The sequence below is a fragment of the Cololabis saira genome, chromosome 10, assembly GCF_033807715.1.
Source record: "Cololabis saira isolate AMF1-May2022 chromosome 10, fColSai1.1, whole genome shotgun sequence".
NCBI lineage: Eukaryota > Metazoa > Chordata > Actinopteri > Beloniformes > Belonidae > Cololabis > Cololabis saira.
In genome coordinates, this window is record NC_084596.1 from 19474374 (window position 1) to 19494204 (window position 19831).

The window sequence follows — 19831 nt, forward strand, 5'->3', positions numbered from 1 at the left end:
CATACTGTTAGTCTGCAGATGAAGTCTCCTAAATTTCCTTCGGGACTAATAAAGTATCCATCCATCCATCCATCCATCCATCCATCCATCCATCTCTCTGGGACTAATAAACTAACTAACTAACTAACTAACTAACTAACTATCTATCTTATGGATAAGATGAGCAGCTGAATAAGTGTCTGACTGTAACGGCACCACCTCTCCTCTCTCCCTGAGATCTGCACCCCGGACCTGGTGGTGTTCCTGGCCTGCACCAACCACCGTTTGAAGGAGAGGTTGCAGAAACGGGCGGAGCAGCAGGGGCGACCTGACGACAACCCCAAGGCCATCGACCGGCGCCTGACCAACTTCAAACAGAACACCATTCCTCTGGTCAAGTACTTCCAGGAGCGGGGCCTCATTATCACGGTGAGGCTGCTGGGAAATACGTGTTTACACTACGCACCAGTGGAAGAATGCTTTTCCTGGGTTTTTACTCGGATCTATGAGCAGAACTTTACACCCCACATAATGAGGATGTAGAGTTGTAAAAGGTTTCAAGGCTTTCATCCCGGGACAGAACGTTCCTGGTCTGTCAGGGGTTCGCACGAATCCCTGCGGTGTGTTACGTGATGGTTCCCACCTGAGGTACAGCTGGGAACCATTTTAATGAGCCCGATTATCACCGAGGAAACAGCACCGGTGCTTTTTTTAAAGCTGTTTCAAAAGCAAACTTACTACATTGGTGTCAGAGGTGGAGGTGTTGATCAACGACAGCAGTGTTTATGTAGTTTTTCTTGCTCATATGAACATATATACATATATACACACACACATTATATATATGTCTATATATATATATATATATATATATATATATATACACACTAGCAATTTTCTAGATGACATCTCATCCGTCGATATTTGAGCAAAACATCAACAAAACTCCTCCATCCAGCGCTCCCCGAGGAAGCCTCGCCCCGTCATGAGCAGAGCTCCTCCTCCTGTTGGTGGTGTCAGAGCTGTGTATAACCAGGCGCGCAGGAAGACGTTTTTGCCAGGGGGTGCGGGGTGCGGGGGTTCTCCCTTAAGAAATCACTTGCCCCTCCCCTGCATGAAGAACAGCTGACAGTGCGAAAACATAGCGAACCAACCATCTACAGTAAAATAAGGAACATGACTATAATTATTATCATAGTCACATAGGCGGCGGGTGACTGAATATTTGGTGAAGCTATATGCGGGCGCGCAAAAATTTCAAGGTTTTTTTTTCACCCAAAACAGTTGCGTAACAATGATTTGAACATAATTTGACCAATATTACCGGCAGTGCAGTCTCCTCCTCCTCCCGGGTCATCGCTGCTCATATGGCCGGCTAAACCATCAGGTGAGCCGGTGACGGGGTGGCTGCAGGTGCAGTCGCTCTCCTCCGACTCACTGTCACTGGTAGCACAGATGTTGGCAGCAGCTTCGGCAATGTTTTGTGTCTGTTTCTCTTTTGGTTTAAAAAATGAACGTATATCCATCTTGGTCTTGACTTGGAGCTTTGTGTTGTGTTTTGAAAGGAGTGCTGCTGGCTGTGCATTTGTAATTGGTGGGCAAAAATGCGGATGTTTACAACAACATAATGCATTGCAGTTTCACCTGAGCGATCCGCACTATGGGTCCGCAGACCAGGGGGGTGTGACTGGCTACTTTTCTTTTTTAATTGAAATTACCCCTATATTCAGCCTTCATCTCAAATGTGGCTTACAATGTTGTGGAACAGAAACAGCAACCAAAAACATTTATATATTTAGAATCTTTTATTGTCATTACAATTTTTCAGGGGGGGCTGCAGCCCCTGCCGCACCCCCACTTCCGGCGCCTATGTGTATAACGACCGGTTTTGTTTGTCTTTTTATCAATCAATAATTAAGCTTTAGTCGTACAGCGCTTTTCATACACCTTATACAACACAAAGTGCTTTACGTAATTAAAATGAAAGCACATAAATAATTAAGAAGACTGTTGTGTTGTTTGCAGGAGGAAGAAGCGTGGATGGTGGTTTTATTCTTTATTTGTCATTGTTCATATTTCATAACAACGAAATTACAGGTGCTTCATCGCAGGTGTTGGTCCTAATATAAGTGTAAGATAAGTGGAGAAAAAAAATATGTATAAAGTGCAAGATAAGTTTAAAAAAATAAAAGGTATATAAAGCCCAGAAGGTTTCTGTGTAATGGTGGTCAGATCCGTATTTAGGAAGGTGATGGTTTTGGGAAAGAAACTGTTTTTGAGTCTGTTTGTCCTGGTTCTGGTGCAGCTGTGTTTTTATCCGTTCGTCTTAATGACACCTTGTATACAGTACAGTAAGCATCCAGACCTGGTTAAAAGGATGTATTTGACACCGTCGTGACCAGCACACATGTGCTTTCAGCCAAGAAAAGATGCTAAATTAAATCCTCATAATGAGCTGCTAAAAAGGGAGCTTTGAACCTCGGCAGAGCTGCGATGTCTCTTTCAGGTCTCGCTGTCAGCTCTTTGCTCACCAGCTGCCAATCTTAGACATTAGAGATTAGAGGAGAATCGGGAGAATGACAGGAACAACAGGAAATTTGAAATCCTTATACCGTATTTTCCGGTCTATAAGTCGCGTTTTTTTTCCATAGTTTGGCCAGGGGTGCGACTTATACTCTGGAGCGGCTTATGTATGAAATTATTAACACATTAATACAGGTTTGTTACTTTCACACTAAACCGCAAGAGGGCGAACTGCAACTGATGAGTCTGACGTAAGCGATGTAGAAGAGGAAGCGCCGCATCTTCTACCTCCGGAGTTAGCGGAGTTGTTTAAAAGTGACACCGAGGATGAAGATTTCATTGGATTTTAGTTATTTGCAGTGACACGGATGGTTTGGTAAACTTCTTAGCATGTTATTTATGCTCTAGTTATATGAATAACGCTTAATATGTTATGTTAACATACCAGGCACGTTCTCAGTTGTGTCATGTAACGTAAGCATACCGTACAATTATTCAGCTTGTTGTTAAAGCAGCACTATGTAACTTTTCCACCTTTATATAATATTTCCAGAGTCATTGTGATGGTACATCAATTTACAACAGGTTTAATGACACCTCTGTCATGGTCTGAGGGGTCTGTATCGCCTTCACTGGCACTATGTAACTTCGAGGTGCATGGTAGAAACCCGTCCACACTAAAAAACTACACATTTTTACGGCATACGTCACTTCCCCCTCCTTCCCGATTCGTAGTCGAGACGAAAGCTGGGCGGGGCGTGGATCGCAGAGCACCGCAGAAGCTGGTATCATGGCCGAAGCAGCGAAAAAAACGAAGAAAATAACAGTTTTATCGGAGGAGGCGATACCACACTACGGCTTTTGTCCAAAGGAGCCGCCAAACTCAACAAAAGCTGAAAGTTACATTGTGCTGCTTTAAAGGAGCTGTATGTAAGAGCAATAATAAAACGAATCATAAAATGACCCCGATATGTCAACAGACATTTAAAAATCATGTTCATTTCAAATACTTATGTCACTGACAACAGCACTCAAGCCAGGATATTTCAGTTTAAAAAGAGGAGTTGCAGCCCTCAACTGATGTTTATGTTGTCATTTTTTGTTTTGGCCTGAAGCTCCACCCTCCACCTATCTCCCAATCACCAAGTCAGTATTGTTTCTGAAGCTCCACCCTCCACCTATCTCCCAATCACCAAGTCAGTATTGTTTCTGAAGCTCCACCCTCCACCTATCTCCCAATCACCAAGTCAGTATTGTTTCGGCATCCGGGTTGCCAGCTCGGCTCTAATTATCGCAGCCATGGCAGCCTACGTTCCTGCTGCATTCTGCAGCCTACCTGGCAACCTCTGGTCGGGGGGAGGAGGGGGAGGATACACGCCGCTCAACACTATTTTGAAAGTGACTGCAGTACCAGTTTTGGACATTTCTTACAGACGGCTCCTTTAAAGGAGCTTGAGGCCGGATTGTGGCAGGATTTATGAAAAAAATTCGTATACGTTTTAAGTTTTCTAGTAATAATGTCAGATGAAGCGTTCCAAACCCAAAAGAATGAGCCCTCTAGTATATCTCTCCTTTTCCTTGAACAGGCTGTGTGCTGCAAAATGTGCTGCAATTCAGTCCCGAATTTCCCGCGCTGGGCTGCGGATGTGACGTCACATGACGCTGCATGTGCGTTCTCCCCGTTCTCCCGTACCGGCTTCACTGTTGGCTGCAGTACCCCCAACGGCCGTCGTGGTGAAAGGTGGCGCTAGAGAGTCTCATTTCTTAAAAGCAGCCGCAAGCTCCTTTAAGATAAGATAAGATGAGATAATCCTTTATTTTCTCCCTCATTGGGGAAACTTATTTTGTTGGCAGCAGTACACTTAGCACACACATGAGGGGGGGGGGGGGGTAAAAGAGACCTTAAAAGTCAAAAATAAAAAATATATATAATTACAAAATATGTGCAGTATATATAGTAGATTGAAAGAAAAGAAACAGTGCAAAAAAAGCAGGTAGAGTGTGTGTGAGGTAGACAGGCAGATATTGCACATCTTGTAATGTTATTGCACAAGTTATTGTCCGTTGGCTACTGAGAGCACAGAGAGTCTGATGGCAGCGGGGAGGAAGGACCTGCGATGCCTCTCAGTGAAGCCGGTCACTGATGGAGCTCTCCAGGGCTCTGATCGTCTCATGAAGGGGGTGGGAGTAGGAATGGGCGATATTTTACCGTTCACGATAAACCGTCAAAAAAATTCCTCACAATAAGAATTTGTCATTTCACGGTAAAAACGATAAATTCCCGTTGATGACGTTTTTGTGTAAAGCTGATTTTTGGAAGGAAGGAAGGAAGGAAGGAAGGAAGGAAGGAAGGAAGGAAGGAAGGAAGGAAGGAAGGAAGGAAGGAAGGAAGGAAGGAAGGAAGGAAGGAAGGAAACAAACAAACAAGGAAAGAAGGAAGGAAGGGACAAAAGAGGAAGGGAAGAAGGAAGGAGAGAGCAGGAGGAAAGAAGGAAGGAAGGGAAAAAAGAAGGAAGGAAGGAAGGAAGGAAGGAAGGAAGGAAGGAAGGAAGGAAGGAAGGAAGGAAGGAAGGAAGGAAAGAAAGGGGAGAAGGAAGGGAGAAAACAAGGAAAGGAGGAAGGATGGGAGAAAAGAGGAAGGGAAGAAGAGAGCAGAAAGAAAGAAAGAAAGAAAGAAAGAAAGAAAGAAAGAAAGAAAGAAAGAAAGAAAGAAAGAAAGAAAGAAAGAAAGAAAGAAAGAAAGAAAGAAAGAAAGAAAGAAAGAAAGAAAGAAAGAAAGAAAGAAAGAAAGAAAGAAAGAAAGAAAGAAAGAAAGAAAGAAGGATAAATTCCCATTGATGACGTTTTTGTGTAACAAACATGGCGGATCTGAGAGCAAGATAGATTTATAGTTAAAGGTGGAGTTGAATTGGTATTTTTTTTATCGTCATTTTTATCGTTATCGGGATAAATGCCAGAAATTATCGTGATACATTTTTTAGTCCATACCGCCCATCCCTGTGGGAGACATTGTCCATGATGGAGGACAGCTTAGTCACCATCCTCCTCTCCCCCACCACCTCCACCCGGTCCAGACTGCAGCCCAGGACAGAGCCGGCTTTCCTCACCAGCTTGTCCAGTCTCTTCCTCTCTGCTGCTGTGATGCTGCTGCTCCAGCAGACCACACCATGAAAGATGGCCGACGTTTCCACAGAGTCGTAGAAGGTCCTCAGGAGGCCGTCCCTCCCTCCAAAGGACCTCCAGAAGGTGGAGTCGGCTTTGGCCTTTCTTGTAAAGTGCCTGAGTATTTACAGTCCAGTCCAGTTTATTGTTCAGTTGAACACCCAGGTACTTGTAAGAGTCCACAATCTCTATGTCCGTTCCCTGGATGTTCACAGGCGAGGGGATGACTTTGCGCCGGCGGAAGTCCGCTACCAGCTCCTTCGTTTTCCCCGCATTTATCTGGAGGCGGTTCCGCTGGCACCAGTCCACAAATCTGTGGTTCAGTTCTCGGTACTCCGTCTCGTCTCCATTGTTAATGAGACCGACGATGGCGGAGTCGTCCGAGAGTTGCCTCTATTCTATTTTTATTTTAAATTTCAAGATGACATGTCTGTTCTTGGTGTTGGATTTTATAAAATAAATTTCCCCCAAAAATGCGACTTATACTCCAGTGCGACTTATATATGTTTTTTCCTTCTTTATTATGCATTCTATGGCTGGTGTGACTTGTACTCCGGATAGACTTATAGTCCGGAAAATACGGTAATTTTTAAAGCCGTGTGTGGTTTTCAGGGTTTTTTATCATCCTGTCAGAGCAAAGTGGCGTGGCTTAAATGCTCACTCGCCGTCGGCTGCATTTCCGTAACATAAGCAAAGATGTAAATGATCATTATGTCCATGCTTTAATGCCCACATGAGCAGCAGCTGGGATGTGGAGGCGGAGGTTTCTTAACTGTGTCCATTTAGTTTCTGAAGTCTCCGTTGTTTTATTGAGGACTTCTGGGATGTCTGTCTGACTGTTCTGGTGAAGAGGAGCCTCCACATACCCTCCATGTGTGCGAGCTTTGAGAGCTAATAGGAGACGCTGGCTTGTGTGCAGCATCCCACACTTTTGGTGGACGGCTTATTGATCAGTCTGAGTCTTAGCGCGGCCTCATCTATCTCAGAGCCGGGGGAATACTGAGTAAGTCCTCAGACTCTAAAATATGAGGAGAAGATTATGTTTGCATGGTTATACAACCTCACACCAGAAAAAGAGTCGGGTCCAGTTACACAGTATGATCAGTGTGAATGCGGACATGTCATCATCTTTGCCAGGGGCTTCCTGTAAAGAGACCTCTGTAATGATATGAGGACTGTTTTTTGGATTTTTTAATGACTACCTGGTTGGTATTTTTGCATTCACTCTGGATCCGTAAACCAAATATTGATTCATCTGACCACAGTTTGCATTTCCACGGCGTGATGGTCCATTCAAGATACCTCCAAGCCCAGAAATGTCAACACCACTTCTGGAAAAGCTTAACATAAGTGGCATTTGTGAATGTAACTTTGCATTGGTGTGTTTGACAAATGTCTCCCAAAGTAATCCCTCGTGCTGTCGAGTGGGTTAGATCTCTTACTTAGCCCGCATTTCCCTCCCTCTCTTTTTTCCTAAAGTAGGGATATTATCGCTTTAAAGTTCTTGAATCAAACCTTACCCACTTATCTCCAGGAAATCTCATTCGAACAATTCATAAATCAGCCTTTTTTTAAATCTTTTTGTGGTTGAAGCTGAAAGACTTAACACGTTTGGTGTTACGGTTTTGTTCCCTTTTCAAAACTATTTTTCTAATCTCCTTCCTACCATCATGTTTCCCTGGTTTTGCCTCTCTCCTCATCTCTCTTTTTTCATGTGTGGAATCTAATTTTTTTGCTGTACATCCTGCAGTTTCCTCGAGTACCAGACTTCCAGCCCTTCGCACCCCCTTTGTGCCGGCTTGTACAACATTGTTACCTGTTAAAGAGGCGTTTTTGTGGTGAGAAATGCTGAGCAGGTTTCAACATTCATAAAAGCTAAAACAGCTTATTATGTGCAGTTTTTGTGAGAAACCCATCACATACAGAGCGTTCTGTATGCCTTGGAAACTGCAGTTAGTTAAATAATGTACTTATTTATTTGTTGATTTGATTTGGTGACCTACCCCTGCGTTTTGCAATAAATGAGCTGGGAGAGGTTCCAGCAGACCCCTGTGAGCCTGTAAAGAAGCAGGGATGGATGGATGGATGGATGGATGGATGGATGGATGCAGGTAATTTACATGAGCATTTGCAACAGCAAAGCCCACTCACCAGCCTCCGGTTGGGGTTGTTTACACTCATATTCCATTACGTTACCACGGCAACCAGGTTCATTGCAAAAATGGTGGATGGATGGATGAATGAATGATTCTGTGATTTGGTTGACTTTTCGCTGTTTGCCATTTTTTAATAACTAAAGCCTTTCTAGACAACTATTAACATAACATTTAAGCACAACTTCCTTCTTTGCTCAGTAAATGAGTTGCGTGTAGCGGTGGTGCAGGAGGAAGTGGAGGAAGTGGAGGAAATGAGCAGGGAAACGGAGGGCTCCGTACACAGCAACACAGTAAACCAAGAATCCACTGCCTGAAAAGCATTTCCTCAGATCTGGAGGTGCTCATCCCTACTGTTCTTTACAGAGCTGCAAACTGCTCCAGTGAGAGCTGTAGATTGTGGCACCAGTGGGACCAAAGAGCAGAGCAGCGGGAACACAGGCCAGAACGCAGCTCCTGAGGCTCCAGCCTGCAAACATGCACAAAAGAGAAAAAAGGGGGGCCGGCACAAGAAACTACAGGAACGATGGACAAAAATGATAGCTATGAGATATTTATAATAAATAAAAAATAGAGAGAGGCAGGGAAAAGGAGAGGAGAAGAAGGGTGAGAGGCACCGCCCAGCGGATCATGTCGGTGCCCCCTGCAGCATAGGCCTATAGCAGCATATCTACCGCAAAGCTATATTTGAGACTAACTATTATAGTCTTGTTCTATAGCTGCAACTATGACTACTGACTCTAACACACTAGAGTTTACACTACCTAGAGATTTACCAACACCAGCTAGAGGTTTACTAAACACTAACTATAGGCTTTACTAAACAGAAAGGTTTTTAGTTTAGTTTTAAATGTGGAGGTGGTGTCAGCCTCCTTAACCCAGATTGGAAGTTGGTTCCAAAGTAATGGTGCCTGATAGCAGAACGCCCGCCCTGCAAATCTACATTTAGATACTCCAGGAACTACGAGTAAACCTGCACCCTGGGAGCGGAGAGCTCTGCCAGGAACATAAGGCACTATCAAATCTTGTAAATACTGCGGAGCTAAGCCGTTTTGGGCTTTATATGCAAGTAATACAATTTTAAATTGGATTCTGAATTTTACAGGTAGCCAATGGAGCGACGCTAACACTGGAGAGACGTGGTCTCTCCTGCTGATTCCTGTCAGCACTCGTGCTGCTGCATTCTGGATCAGCTGGAGCCTATTCAGCAAATTACTTGGACATCCTGCTAACAACACATTACAGTAATCCAGTCTAGAAGATACAAACGCATGAACTAGTTTTTCTGCATCACTCTGCGAGAGGATTTTCCTAATTTTTGCAATATTACGGAGATTAAAAAACGCTATTTTACAAACCTGATTAACATATGGTTTAAACGACAAATCCTGATCGAAAACAACACCAAGGTTTCTCACAGTTGCACTGGAAGCCATCGCAACACCATCTAATCACTTCCTAAGATGCTCTGGACCAAGAATGATAACCTCTGTTTTATCTGAATTTAGAAGCAAGAAATTTCTAGACATCCAGTCCTTGATGTCCCTAAGACATGCCTGAAGTTTAACCAACGGTTCTGTCTCATCCGGCTTCATAGACAAGTAGAGCTGCGTATCATCAGCATAGCAATGAAAGTGTATGCCGTGATTCTGGATTATACTTCCCAACGGCTGCATGTATAAACTGAACAAGATTGGCCCTAGCACTGAACCCTGCGGAACACCATAACAGACCCTTGAGTGTTCTGAAGAAACTTCATGTACATGAACAAACTGGAACCTGTCAGATAGATATGATTTAAACCAACGTAGAGCTGTCCCTTTAATCCCAACAACATGCTCTAACCTGTGCAGTAAAATGCTGATCTACAGTGTCAAAAGCAGCACTGAGGTCTGGTAGAACCAATAAGGATGACTTGTGTTTGAAAGGTGTGGCCTCAAGACCCGTCATAACCAAATAAACAACCCAAGAAATACACCACCACACACTTCTAGTGGGGCGGTGGGTCGATCCATCATCCTTTTTGTATGAATCTTTTGTTTGTTTGTTTGTTTTTTGTTTCAAGAATATTCAGCTTTCTCTCCCCCAGCTTAAACTCGTAGCTTATTTTTTGTACTTTCATTTAATTTCCAAGATACATAATTAATGGGAATGGTGTCTCATGTCCCCGTCCTTTTTTCCCTTCCTCTTTCTTTCCCAGTGCCTTTCTCCCAATCCTTTCTCAGCTAATTGCACCAAGACATATGTTGTCGTTTTCTTCTCTTCTCTGGAATGTCGTTTCGTTGTGTCGGGACGCTGGCTCAAGGACAAATAAAGCTATTCCTATTTTCTGAAGCTCAAAAGTACATGTTTTTCCAAATCTCCACTAAAATAAATATAAATAAATACTAAATAATTGTTACACAGTATACTTTATAATTAGACTAAACAGAGCAGCAGTAATTCCTCTCTCACGCCAAAATAAACAAAGCTGGAGTCTCCAGATAAGAAACACTTGTATATGAGAATGTAAATGTTTACTTCTGCATAATGAATCGGGGTGTTGTTATAATGACAAGAGAGTGAAGACGGATGCCTCAGTGTCTCAGTTTTCCATCTCTTTAGACGCCTAAGCATGTTGCACTTCCAGAAAACATCCCGCTGGGCTCAAACCCTGAGTGATTAGAGGGTGATGATATCGCTCTGCAGGGCACTGCCGGCTCATGTAAACACCATGTGCTGTAAACCAACAGTTAACCAGTTGGTTTAGGAGCTTTGTTCTAAACTGTAGTTTGTGGATGGGATTGTTGGTTAAATAATAAAACTTCCACGTGCAGGGGAGCGTTGTGTTCTCTCTTTCTATCTGCTAATAAAGGAGGACTATGTAAAGTTGTTTCCGTCAACGAAAATTAACTAAATATCGTCGTCAAAGAACCTTTATCACCTGAGGAAAACGAGACACAACAAAAAATGCTGGTCATGTGATGATAACGATGATTAGATATATATTGCAATATCATAGACAAATAAAAACGAGACTAAAATGTAGATTACAAAATAGAAACTCTGCTAAAATGTGTCTTCATTTTTGTTGACCAAAACAAGACTAAATGTTCTACCAAAGATCCTTAATGTCCATGTTTTCAGTAGTTTCCTCTGGTTTAGTTCTGCTGCTGGTGACGTCACGTCCTCAATCCCAGTCGCTGCAGCGGGGAATCAGATCCAGAAGATGCAGCTGCAGGTTAGAGGCTGATGCCGTTAACACAGAGCTCTAGGTTCACGTCAATTAAAAACAAAGTTACATAGAGAAACGGGGGGATCTGCTCTGGGGCTCGAGAAGAAGAAGAGACCATCTTTGGATACACTTTCCTACATAGACGTGGAAAAGAAAACCCAATGTGTTGTTGAAAAGGAAAAGATGGGGAGAAATGCGGAAAAATAAACATGTTTTAAACTCAAATTAGAGTCTTCTGTATCTGGAATAAATGTATTCTTGAGTCTATAAGGTAACAATAATATAATTATAAGATAACCTTTTTGAATTGTAAAATGGGTTAGTTAAATACAATCTTTGACTAAAACTAGACTAAAATTGACAATTCTGACCAAAATAAGAATAAAATGCTCAAACTTTTAGTCGACTGAAACTTGACACGACGAGTATGAACATGACTAAAACTAATAAAAACTAAAATGATAACTTGACCATAAGAATAGACTAAAACTAAAATTGAAACAGGCTGACAAAAACAACAGTAGGTCTATGCAGCCGTTGCCTGGGTGACAAACATTTTGAGAGCTTATTGATGGTTTGTTCCTCCTGTGAATTGCTGTTGCCACATTCTTTCCGGCCGTCACAGTGAGTGTCAGACGGCCAGCGTCACTCCTGCTTCACTCCCAGCATGTCTCCAGCTCGTCAAATTGTCGGCTTGGCAATCAGAAAGGTTGGGAAAGAGGAGAAAGGAACAAAAACAAAAAATGCTTTCTGTCACTAACACATCTGTTGGAAGATTCGCTTTTCGGTCGAGCACCTATGCAGGCGGATTTTACTTGAAAGGTTGAAGCCATCTTTGCCGTGTTATGGACTGCTTCTCACAAATATCCCTTAAAATTCATGAAGTCAGTTCCTGATTAAATCCCTCATTTGTCCACTTCACCCATCCATCTATTTCCCTGTATCAACATCATCCTCGTCCACCTCAGAGCCTCACAAAAACAACAAGACGAGCAGCCGTTCACGCTGACTCCTACTGAGAATTTACAGCCACCAAATCAACCCGACACGCAGGAGCAGAAAGAAAATAAAAACCCTGCATGGAAACGGCCCAGCTGGGAATCAAACCTTTCATGAAAAGGAAAACATTAGTTCCCCTCAGCTTCCCATTGAGTTTCAGCTCATCACGGTGCTGTCTTGTTTGTCACTTTCTGCTCCGACTGTCTGGTTTCCCGCCGCAGCAGTGAGCCTCTTTCAGAGGAGTCTAGACGGAGTGAACAGACACTGTCAGAGACACACCGGTGAACAGCTGCAGTTCTCCACAAGTGGAGGAAAAAACAATGTCCAGTGTTTCACACGGAGTCAAATACTGAGCTCCAACCAGTTCATCTGTGTGCATGTACGGCAGGAACGAGGGATGTTTTGTACGGGTGATGTGGCTCGCAGTGAAAAACGCTTTAAGCTGAGAAAACGATTGAAAGCCCAAAGCAGCAAATACAGAGAACAAATCCCTCCATCACCACAGGTGAAGGAGGCAGCTATGCCCATGCATGACAATTTAACTTGCACATGGGATCCAACATTTAAAAGTAATTATTCAAAGATGTCTAAAGAAATGTAAGAAAGGTAACTGATTATAACAGAAAGTCGAATTATTGCCTTAATCCGACTGATAATGAAGTTTTAAAAGCCATGTATACACTTTAGCCGGGCTGTAGTCGAACCGAACTGAAGCTCTTGAGATCGAGCTGTTAGTGCCAGATAATGTGTCCTAATCCGAGTTATTCCTGCATGTATACCAACCCACGCTTAGACGAGCTACTGACTGCCCCGGGACCCTTCAGGAAGTGAGGAGCCGCGGGAGCGGGAATAACAACAGTCACAGCATCACAACAACACGGTAACAACAGTAGAAGAAGAGGGAGACTTTGCTGCATCTCACCTGCAGCATGATCAGATTAGTATGAACGACATTTACAGAGCTGCTGCATCGTTAGTGTCCATATTCTCTCATGTTGTTGTCCTCCTTCACGCTTGTTTACTAAATGCACGAACGCACCTTAATCAATAATCAATTGTCTTCTCGCGCATGTTTACTTGGATTTCTCTGAACCTCCAGTTTAATCCTTAGCTAGATTGTTGTTTATAGCTGGATTTAAATGTGCTGGTTATCAGTTATTTCCAATATTAAGTCCCTAATGGTCACTTCTGCTTCGTACTACAAAAACCGAGCAGCTTGGAAACATGTTGACGTAGACGATATTAAAGCAGAGCAAAAAGTACACGCCCAATTAAAAAAGAATGCATTTGTCCCTTTTTTCCATAAGTGATTATTTCCATCAGGAATAATGATAATAGCATAGAAAAGCTCAAGCTTCCTGTTGTTCTATAACTTAAATTCCTCCAAAAATGTAATTGCGGAGATCAGCACCGCCCCACCGCGACCCGAGTAATTGGATTTGAATGGGAGAAAATGAAAAATGATTATGAAAAAAATACAATAAGTACAGTAGGACAAATTGTGACCCGTGCTTATTCACGGCTCTTCTGATGCCGCTGCATCCTGACTCCGATCTGTAGCGTCTTTTTCTTCTAAAGCCTGAGGTGGAGGTGCGTTTTCCAGAGAAGAACATAGTTATGGGTAGTTGTTGCTCTTTTTTCTTTTGGGCAAAAAGATTCTTATAAACCAACATGCCACCATCGATTATATTTGAGAACTAGCCAATCAGAATGCAATGCACAATGCAAATCCGTGAGGCAGCGAGACGTGAAAGGTGAACCGTGTTATAGCGAGGGATTACTGTATTATGTTTTGTGTGTGGAGCTCTGGTGGCTCTTATTTTGAAAGTGTCTCGAGAGAGGGAGGGGGGGGACCAGTCGCAGTAAAGAGCTACAGGCCAGGATTTGAACCTGCGCCGCCTGGACGAGGACAATGGCCTCTGTATCTGGTTCACCCGCTCATCCCTCTGAGCTATCCTGGGTTTCTTTTTGGTGTGATTAAACATTTGAAATGGTGACAGAAAAACAAGCCTCCCGTCGCGCTGCTCTGCATCACCACCACGCTGTCGTCCGAGCACCAGCTGCTTTCTTCTCAACAATAACTCAGAAGCTGCTTCTTTAAGACTTCAGAGTCAAGCAATTGATAAGATCCATCGCTTGTGCTCTTCAGAAATCCTACAAGGTGAAGGTGTCGGTGAATTCCTGACTCATGAATGCTATATCATCTGGGGCTTAATTGCGTTTTGCCCGCCAGAGGCCTGCGGGGCATCAAAGCAATCAGTTCATTTGAAATGCCAGCTCCAATCTACGAGGACGAGGCTCCACGGTGAGTCACCATCCAGCATCGTCAGCACCGTCGAGCTGGCATGACGGACCTGTCAATACTCCCATCATGGAGCGTTATTACATCTCTGATGGTTCTGCGTATTAACGCTGGGGAGCTCCGCTCCTGCTCCCGGGACGCGCCGTTGCTCTTCACCTCTCCTGTCTTTGTCAGTCAGTCTTGTCAAAGCCGTTCATCGCAAACATTCATGCTTCGATGAATGAGGGGCTTTGATTTTCCACGCAGAACATATCAATTCATCACAACAAGCACGTACGGACAGCACACCTCCGCATTGCTGCCAACAACCGGAAATTGCGGAGAGGAGGAATGATTGTTTGCCGAGGCCCCGACGGACGCGCCCCGGCGTTGTAGGGAAGCAGACTGATCCAATTAAGTTTTCCCCGAGTGGGTTCAGCTCCAGCTACACATGCTGTTAGATAGCACACAGATATGAAGGAACGACAGACAGCTCGCTCCATCCCGCGTCTCCACGGGGAGCAGTAGCAAGTGTTGTTTCATAATGAAATCACACACTGGCCAGAATTTGAACATCTTTCCCAAACTGAAGACAAAGCAATAAAAACTTTGAAGTGAAACTCATCTTCTTGTGAAAACCTGCTGTGATGTACAGGAGGAGTCTTCTCAGATCAAATGCTGCACGTCCGTGACACAAATCTGTTCTAATGATCAAACGGACAGCAAGTAAAGCGAAAAAATGTAATATAAAATAAAAGCTGTAGGTTACAGAAAAACTCAGATTTATTGGTTTCCTTTAATCTGCTTTTTCTTCTTCTTCCTCTTCTTCTTCTGGGATCATAGAGGAAATGAAGAAGGAATTTCAGACATATTCAACATCACAGTACAGTAGCGAGCATCGGTTTTCTGCAGATCTTCACTGACGCGGTGGCTCATTAGGGCTCCTCTTACATCTTTATAAATATGACTTATTCAGCATGAGCGTTGCTGTATCTCCAAACTCATTTCCTGAACACGTATGCGCTCCACTTTTAGAAATAAACTGAGAATATCTGAGTTCTTGGAAACGTATCCTGCCTGCTCAGATGCAGCAACAAAGACAGCCTTTGACTAACTCTGCATCTGCAATTACTGTCCTAAAAAAAAAAATAAAAAAGGGAGATGCCAAGTTTTTTTTCAGAGCTTTTCCCCAGAAATGAGATAAATATTAATACACCACTATAATCCCTTGAATCCTATTTAGAGTAATTGGGGGACTGGAAGTCATCCCAGCTGTGATCGGGTGAAAGGCAGGTCACATTCTGAACTGGCCAAGACTCAAACTACCACACGTGGTCGAACTCACTCTAACGGATAATCCATGGTCACAAACACGGCCGTGTTTTCAGATTCAGGAAGATTCAGTTTACAAAACTGAAGGTTTGGCATGAAAAACAAACAGAAACTGAATTTCTGTCTATTTGATTGAAAACATTGAGAAAACCTATAACTTTTCAGGACATGTTCACTGCTGTTGCATCAAATCAGCCAAACATATACCCTCCAAACATAGATTTATCATCCATTATTAGTTTCTTAAGTCTTGGTTTCCTGGTAAGACTTCCTTATCCAAGGAGAGGTTTGTTTTAAACTTTTTGGTGTGGCATATCGCTTGTTTTTGTTCTAAGAAAAAAGGACACATCTAAATAAATGTGTTTCATTTATATTTTAATATTATTCACTATAGAAACATCTGTGGTTTCATGCGTCAAATTGCAGCTATATTTACTTAAAGACAAAGGTAAAGGTGTTACATGATATTGTGACCTCGAGGTCCAGTAGTCGTATTGAGACCCGCATCTTTTACTTGATTTTCTTCAGGGAGGCCACTCACAGGTTTGCAGATAATTCTGTGATTTTATGATTTTGTAAAATTATATTTTCATTTTATTTTGTCTAAATAAGGGTTCCTGACAAAGTCAAAACGCCTTGATGCAATAAAATAATTTAAATGATACTTTTAAAGGAGCATGAGGGAGGATTGAGGCAGGATTTATGAAAAAAAATGCGTATACGTTTTAAGTTTTCTAGTAATAATGTCAGATGAAGAGTTCCAAACCAAAACGAATGAGCCCTCTAGTGTATCTCTCCGTTTCCTTGAACAGGCTGTGTGCTGCAAAATGTGCTGCAATTCCGGACCGGAATTTCCTGCGCTGTCCTGCAGATGTGACGTCACATGACGCTGCATGCGCGTTCTCCCCGTTCTCCCGTGCCGGCTTCGCTGTTGGCTGCAGTAGCCCCGACTGCCGTCGTAGCGCTAATGAGTCTCATTTCTTATTCTTGCCTCAAGCTCCATTAAATAGTGATGCACCGAATGTTCGGTAACCGAAATTGTTCGGCCGAAAATAGCAAAAAAACACTTTCGGTGTTCGGTGAAATAAGTGGAGAAAAAAACGAACACTAAATAACGGCGTGTTAGATGACGCAATCAAACAGCGAACAGCGTGGACTGAGGAATGTGCAGTGTTAAATGCAGCAAACATGTCAGCATGTCAGATCATTGGATGTGGGGAAAAAGCAGAGGACACGAGAAATGATCCAGGCTGAGTTGGATTTGGGAAAGCCGCTTGGTGTTGTAGACGGTCACGGGACACAGCGCAGAGAAAAGGGCCCGTACTACCGATGCGGTGGAGAACCCTCACTGTCTGATATGACGAGATCCTCCAAGAAAATAACCCAGATTTTTACAATTATTGTACAAGGCTTCAAATTGCGGAGATCAGCCCCGCCGCACCGCAACCCGATTAATTGGATTTGAACGGGAGAAAATGAAAAAGGATTAAGAGAAAAAATACAAGTACAGTAAGACAAATTGTGACTGGCGGGTATTTCACTGCACATTTATTTGATTTATGCAATGGTGAAAAAATTGGCAAAATAAATGAAAAACTGGAAAGAACCATTGTTCGGTATTATTCGGTATTCGGCCAAGTGATTATTAGTTTTGGTTTTGGCCACAAATTTTAATTTTGGTGCATCACTACTTTAAAACATTTAAAATCTGCAAGCGGGTTGGTGATGACCCCCACACACAAGAAAAGTTAACACTTGGTCGATAACCGCTGAGATCTGAAATGACCATTTTTAGTTGATATTGATCTTGATGAAATGACCAAGACTGTTCTTGAAAAACTGGTGTACAGCTGTAAAACCTGTATGAAATCACAACGGATAGCTTGGTCTCAAAACATCTCATTTAGTTCATATATTCAGGGTTCTGTTACATCACAGATCCAAATCAGGGTAGAATTATCCAACCTCCCCATCTCTATCTGCACCCAGCTTCACGTCAGGGGTTTTGAAGGGCAACAGACTCCTACCCCTAAAACAGCCTGCTGTGGTAATAGCTGTAGTGATATGGTTAAAAAGGGAGCTTTCTCTCTGTATTATGTCGACCAAATTGACCCTTTGTCAAGCCCCGCCCCCGTTGTCAGGTCGCGGCCGTTGCTAAGTCGGACAAAACTGTCATCTCTGCCGTCCACTTCCATGTAAAAACTAGGTTTTACATCACTTTATTTCTAATTATTGGACCAAATAAAATCAACAGCAACTAGATATAAATAAAAAGGAACACTTCAGGTACCGTGTAGTGAGTTTAGCTGATAGCACGGTGGAAGGTGCGGCCGTCCACATAGCTTCATCCAAATTTACCGTTGGTTTTGGGATGAAATGTATTCCTGTGATTCTCTCTGGGTAGCAGGTGTCACTTTTACAAGTCCCCCAAGCACGCTTAACCATTATAGCCTAAGATAAATAAATAAATGCTTCCGCGGTTGTAGCTATGGGTTGTAGCCTGCTGCCGAACCGATTTTGTTTCAGTAGTACAGGTCAGATTTCTGCCAGTTCGGGGATAAAAATACGTTGCACCTTCGCTACACTACAAGTGTTCCTTTACTAATAAAAAGTTTTAAAAAAATAACCCAGTGATTTAAATTTCGTTGCAAGCCAAGTAACAACTACACTTTTTCCACTTATGTTAACGAGAGAGACGGCTATTTTGTCCAACCGGATATTCTGCCTGGGTGTAGCGACGGAAAATGATTTTTGACAAAGCTGACAAAGGGTCAATTATCCGAGATTTCATTAAGACATCAAGAAAATGTGTCCGATTCTGAATAAATGGTATAATAATGTGTGCCCCTTAATGGCACCTTTATGGATGTCCAGCTTAGCCATGTCATGAGCCCCAACACACCTCATTACCATCACAGATGCAGCTGTTGAACGTTGTAATGTTCATACGCTGGATTCGTGCGGAAGCTGTAGGATGTGTTGTTTTGTTCTGTTTCCAAAAATGTGATTCTTAGATCGTTTAACTATGTTCCAAAAGTGACCTGTCCAGGGTGTACCTTTGCCTCTCGCCTATAACGAGCTGGGATACGCTCCATTAGACCCCTGTGACCCTGTACAGGATTAAAACAGGCATAGAAAATGGATGGATAGATGGATGGAGGCTAAGGTTTATTTCTTGTTTTTTGTTTAGGATTTGGCCATGGTAACTTCAGGAAGTTGCTGGTTGAAGGTTCTCATACAGACCTGCTGACTTAAACTCTCACCGCTGACGTTTGCTGATTTCTTAAATGAGTTTTGGGAGGTAACCCTTCAGGGAGTCGCGCCTGAAGGACGTGCAGAAGGAAGTGAAGGCCGTCATATATTCAGTTATTTATGTATGCATGAGTTAGCGTTCCACCTCTCAACTGGTTGTCATCTGCTCCGGTGAGAGAGGAGAGGAAGAATCAATCAGCCCTCAGCTCACTCACGCACCAGATTTGTCGCGGCCCATTTGCAGGTTCTGCATGTGCGAAGAAAGTGAGGAAACAAACTGGAGCCAAAGGGGAGCTAATCAATGATGTGTTATTGAAACTTCCAGTCTGTGCTGAATAGTTAATAACCTGACCGGCTCATTTGTGACCTCTGGGAGATGAGAAGTAGAGTCTTCATGTTTGGTGCTCCTATCACGCCTCGCTCCCAACTGTCTGAACAAAATGACAAGTATTGAAGTTATCAATTAACTTTAAAGCTTATTTTTCTTTGACTCCTCTCAGCTGGACGCTGATCGAGATGAGGAGGAAGTCTTCTGTGACATCAGCACGACTGTGGACAACAAGCTGTTTCCCTCCAAAGAGCCTGCAGCTGGTAGGATGTGCTCTTATTCATAATTACATGTTCGTCTGCATATGCTTATCTTCATCAATATTTAATAGGTTTGAGGAAGAAATTGGTTCAGTGAATTGCATCTGAATTATTAAATGACAGCTTAGCAGTGTCATAAGCCAAAAATGCTGGAATTGCAGGCTTTTTGTAAATGAGGAGTTCTGACATGAAAAACTGAAACTAAACTACAGTGACCAGGTTTTATTCAGCTGCCTTTAAAAAGCCCAGCGGTTATGCAGTGACCAAACTGTAAAATGCACTTTAAAGGGTGAGAAGCAGTTTCCCTGCAGAGGAGCACATTGTGTTTCCCTTCCCACGCCATTTAGA

At 42.9% G+C, this 19831-nt stretch overlaps 1 protein-coding gene across 1 annotated transcript in view; it reads left to right on the forward strand.

The window, feature by feature from the left end:
- ak5 (adenylate kinase 5) overlaps positions 1 to 19831 on the forward strand; it is a 112366-nt gene that overhangs the window by 42206 nt on the left and 50329 nt on the right. The window contains exons 6-7 of the mRNA XM_061731054.1: positions 217 to 408; positions 19396 to 19486. Of these exons, the coding sequence (XP_061587038.1) occupies positions 217 to 408; positions 19396 to 19486 (283 nt within the window). The remainder of the gene's footprint in view (positions 1 to 216; positions 409 to 19395; positions 19487 to 19831) is intronic.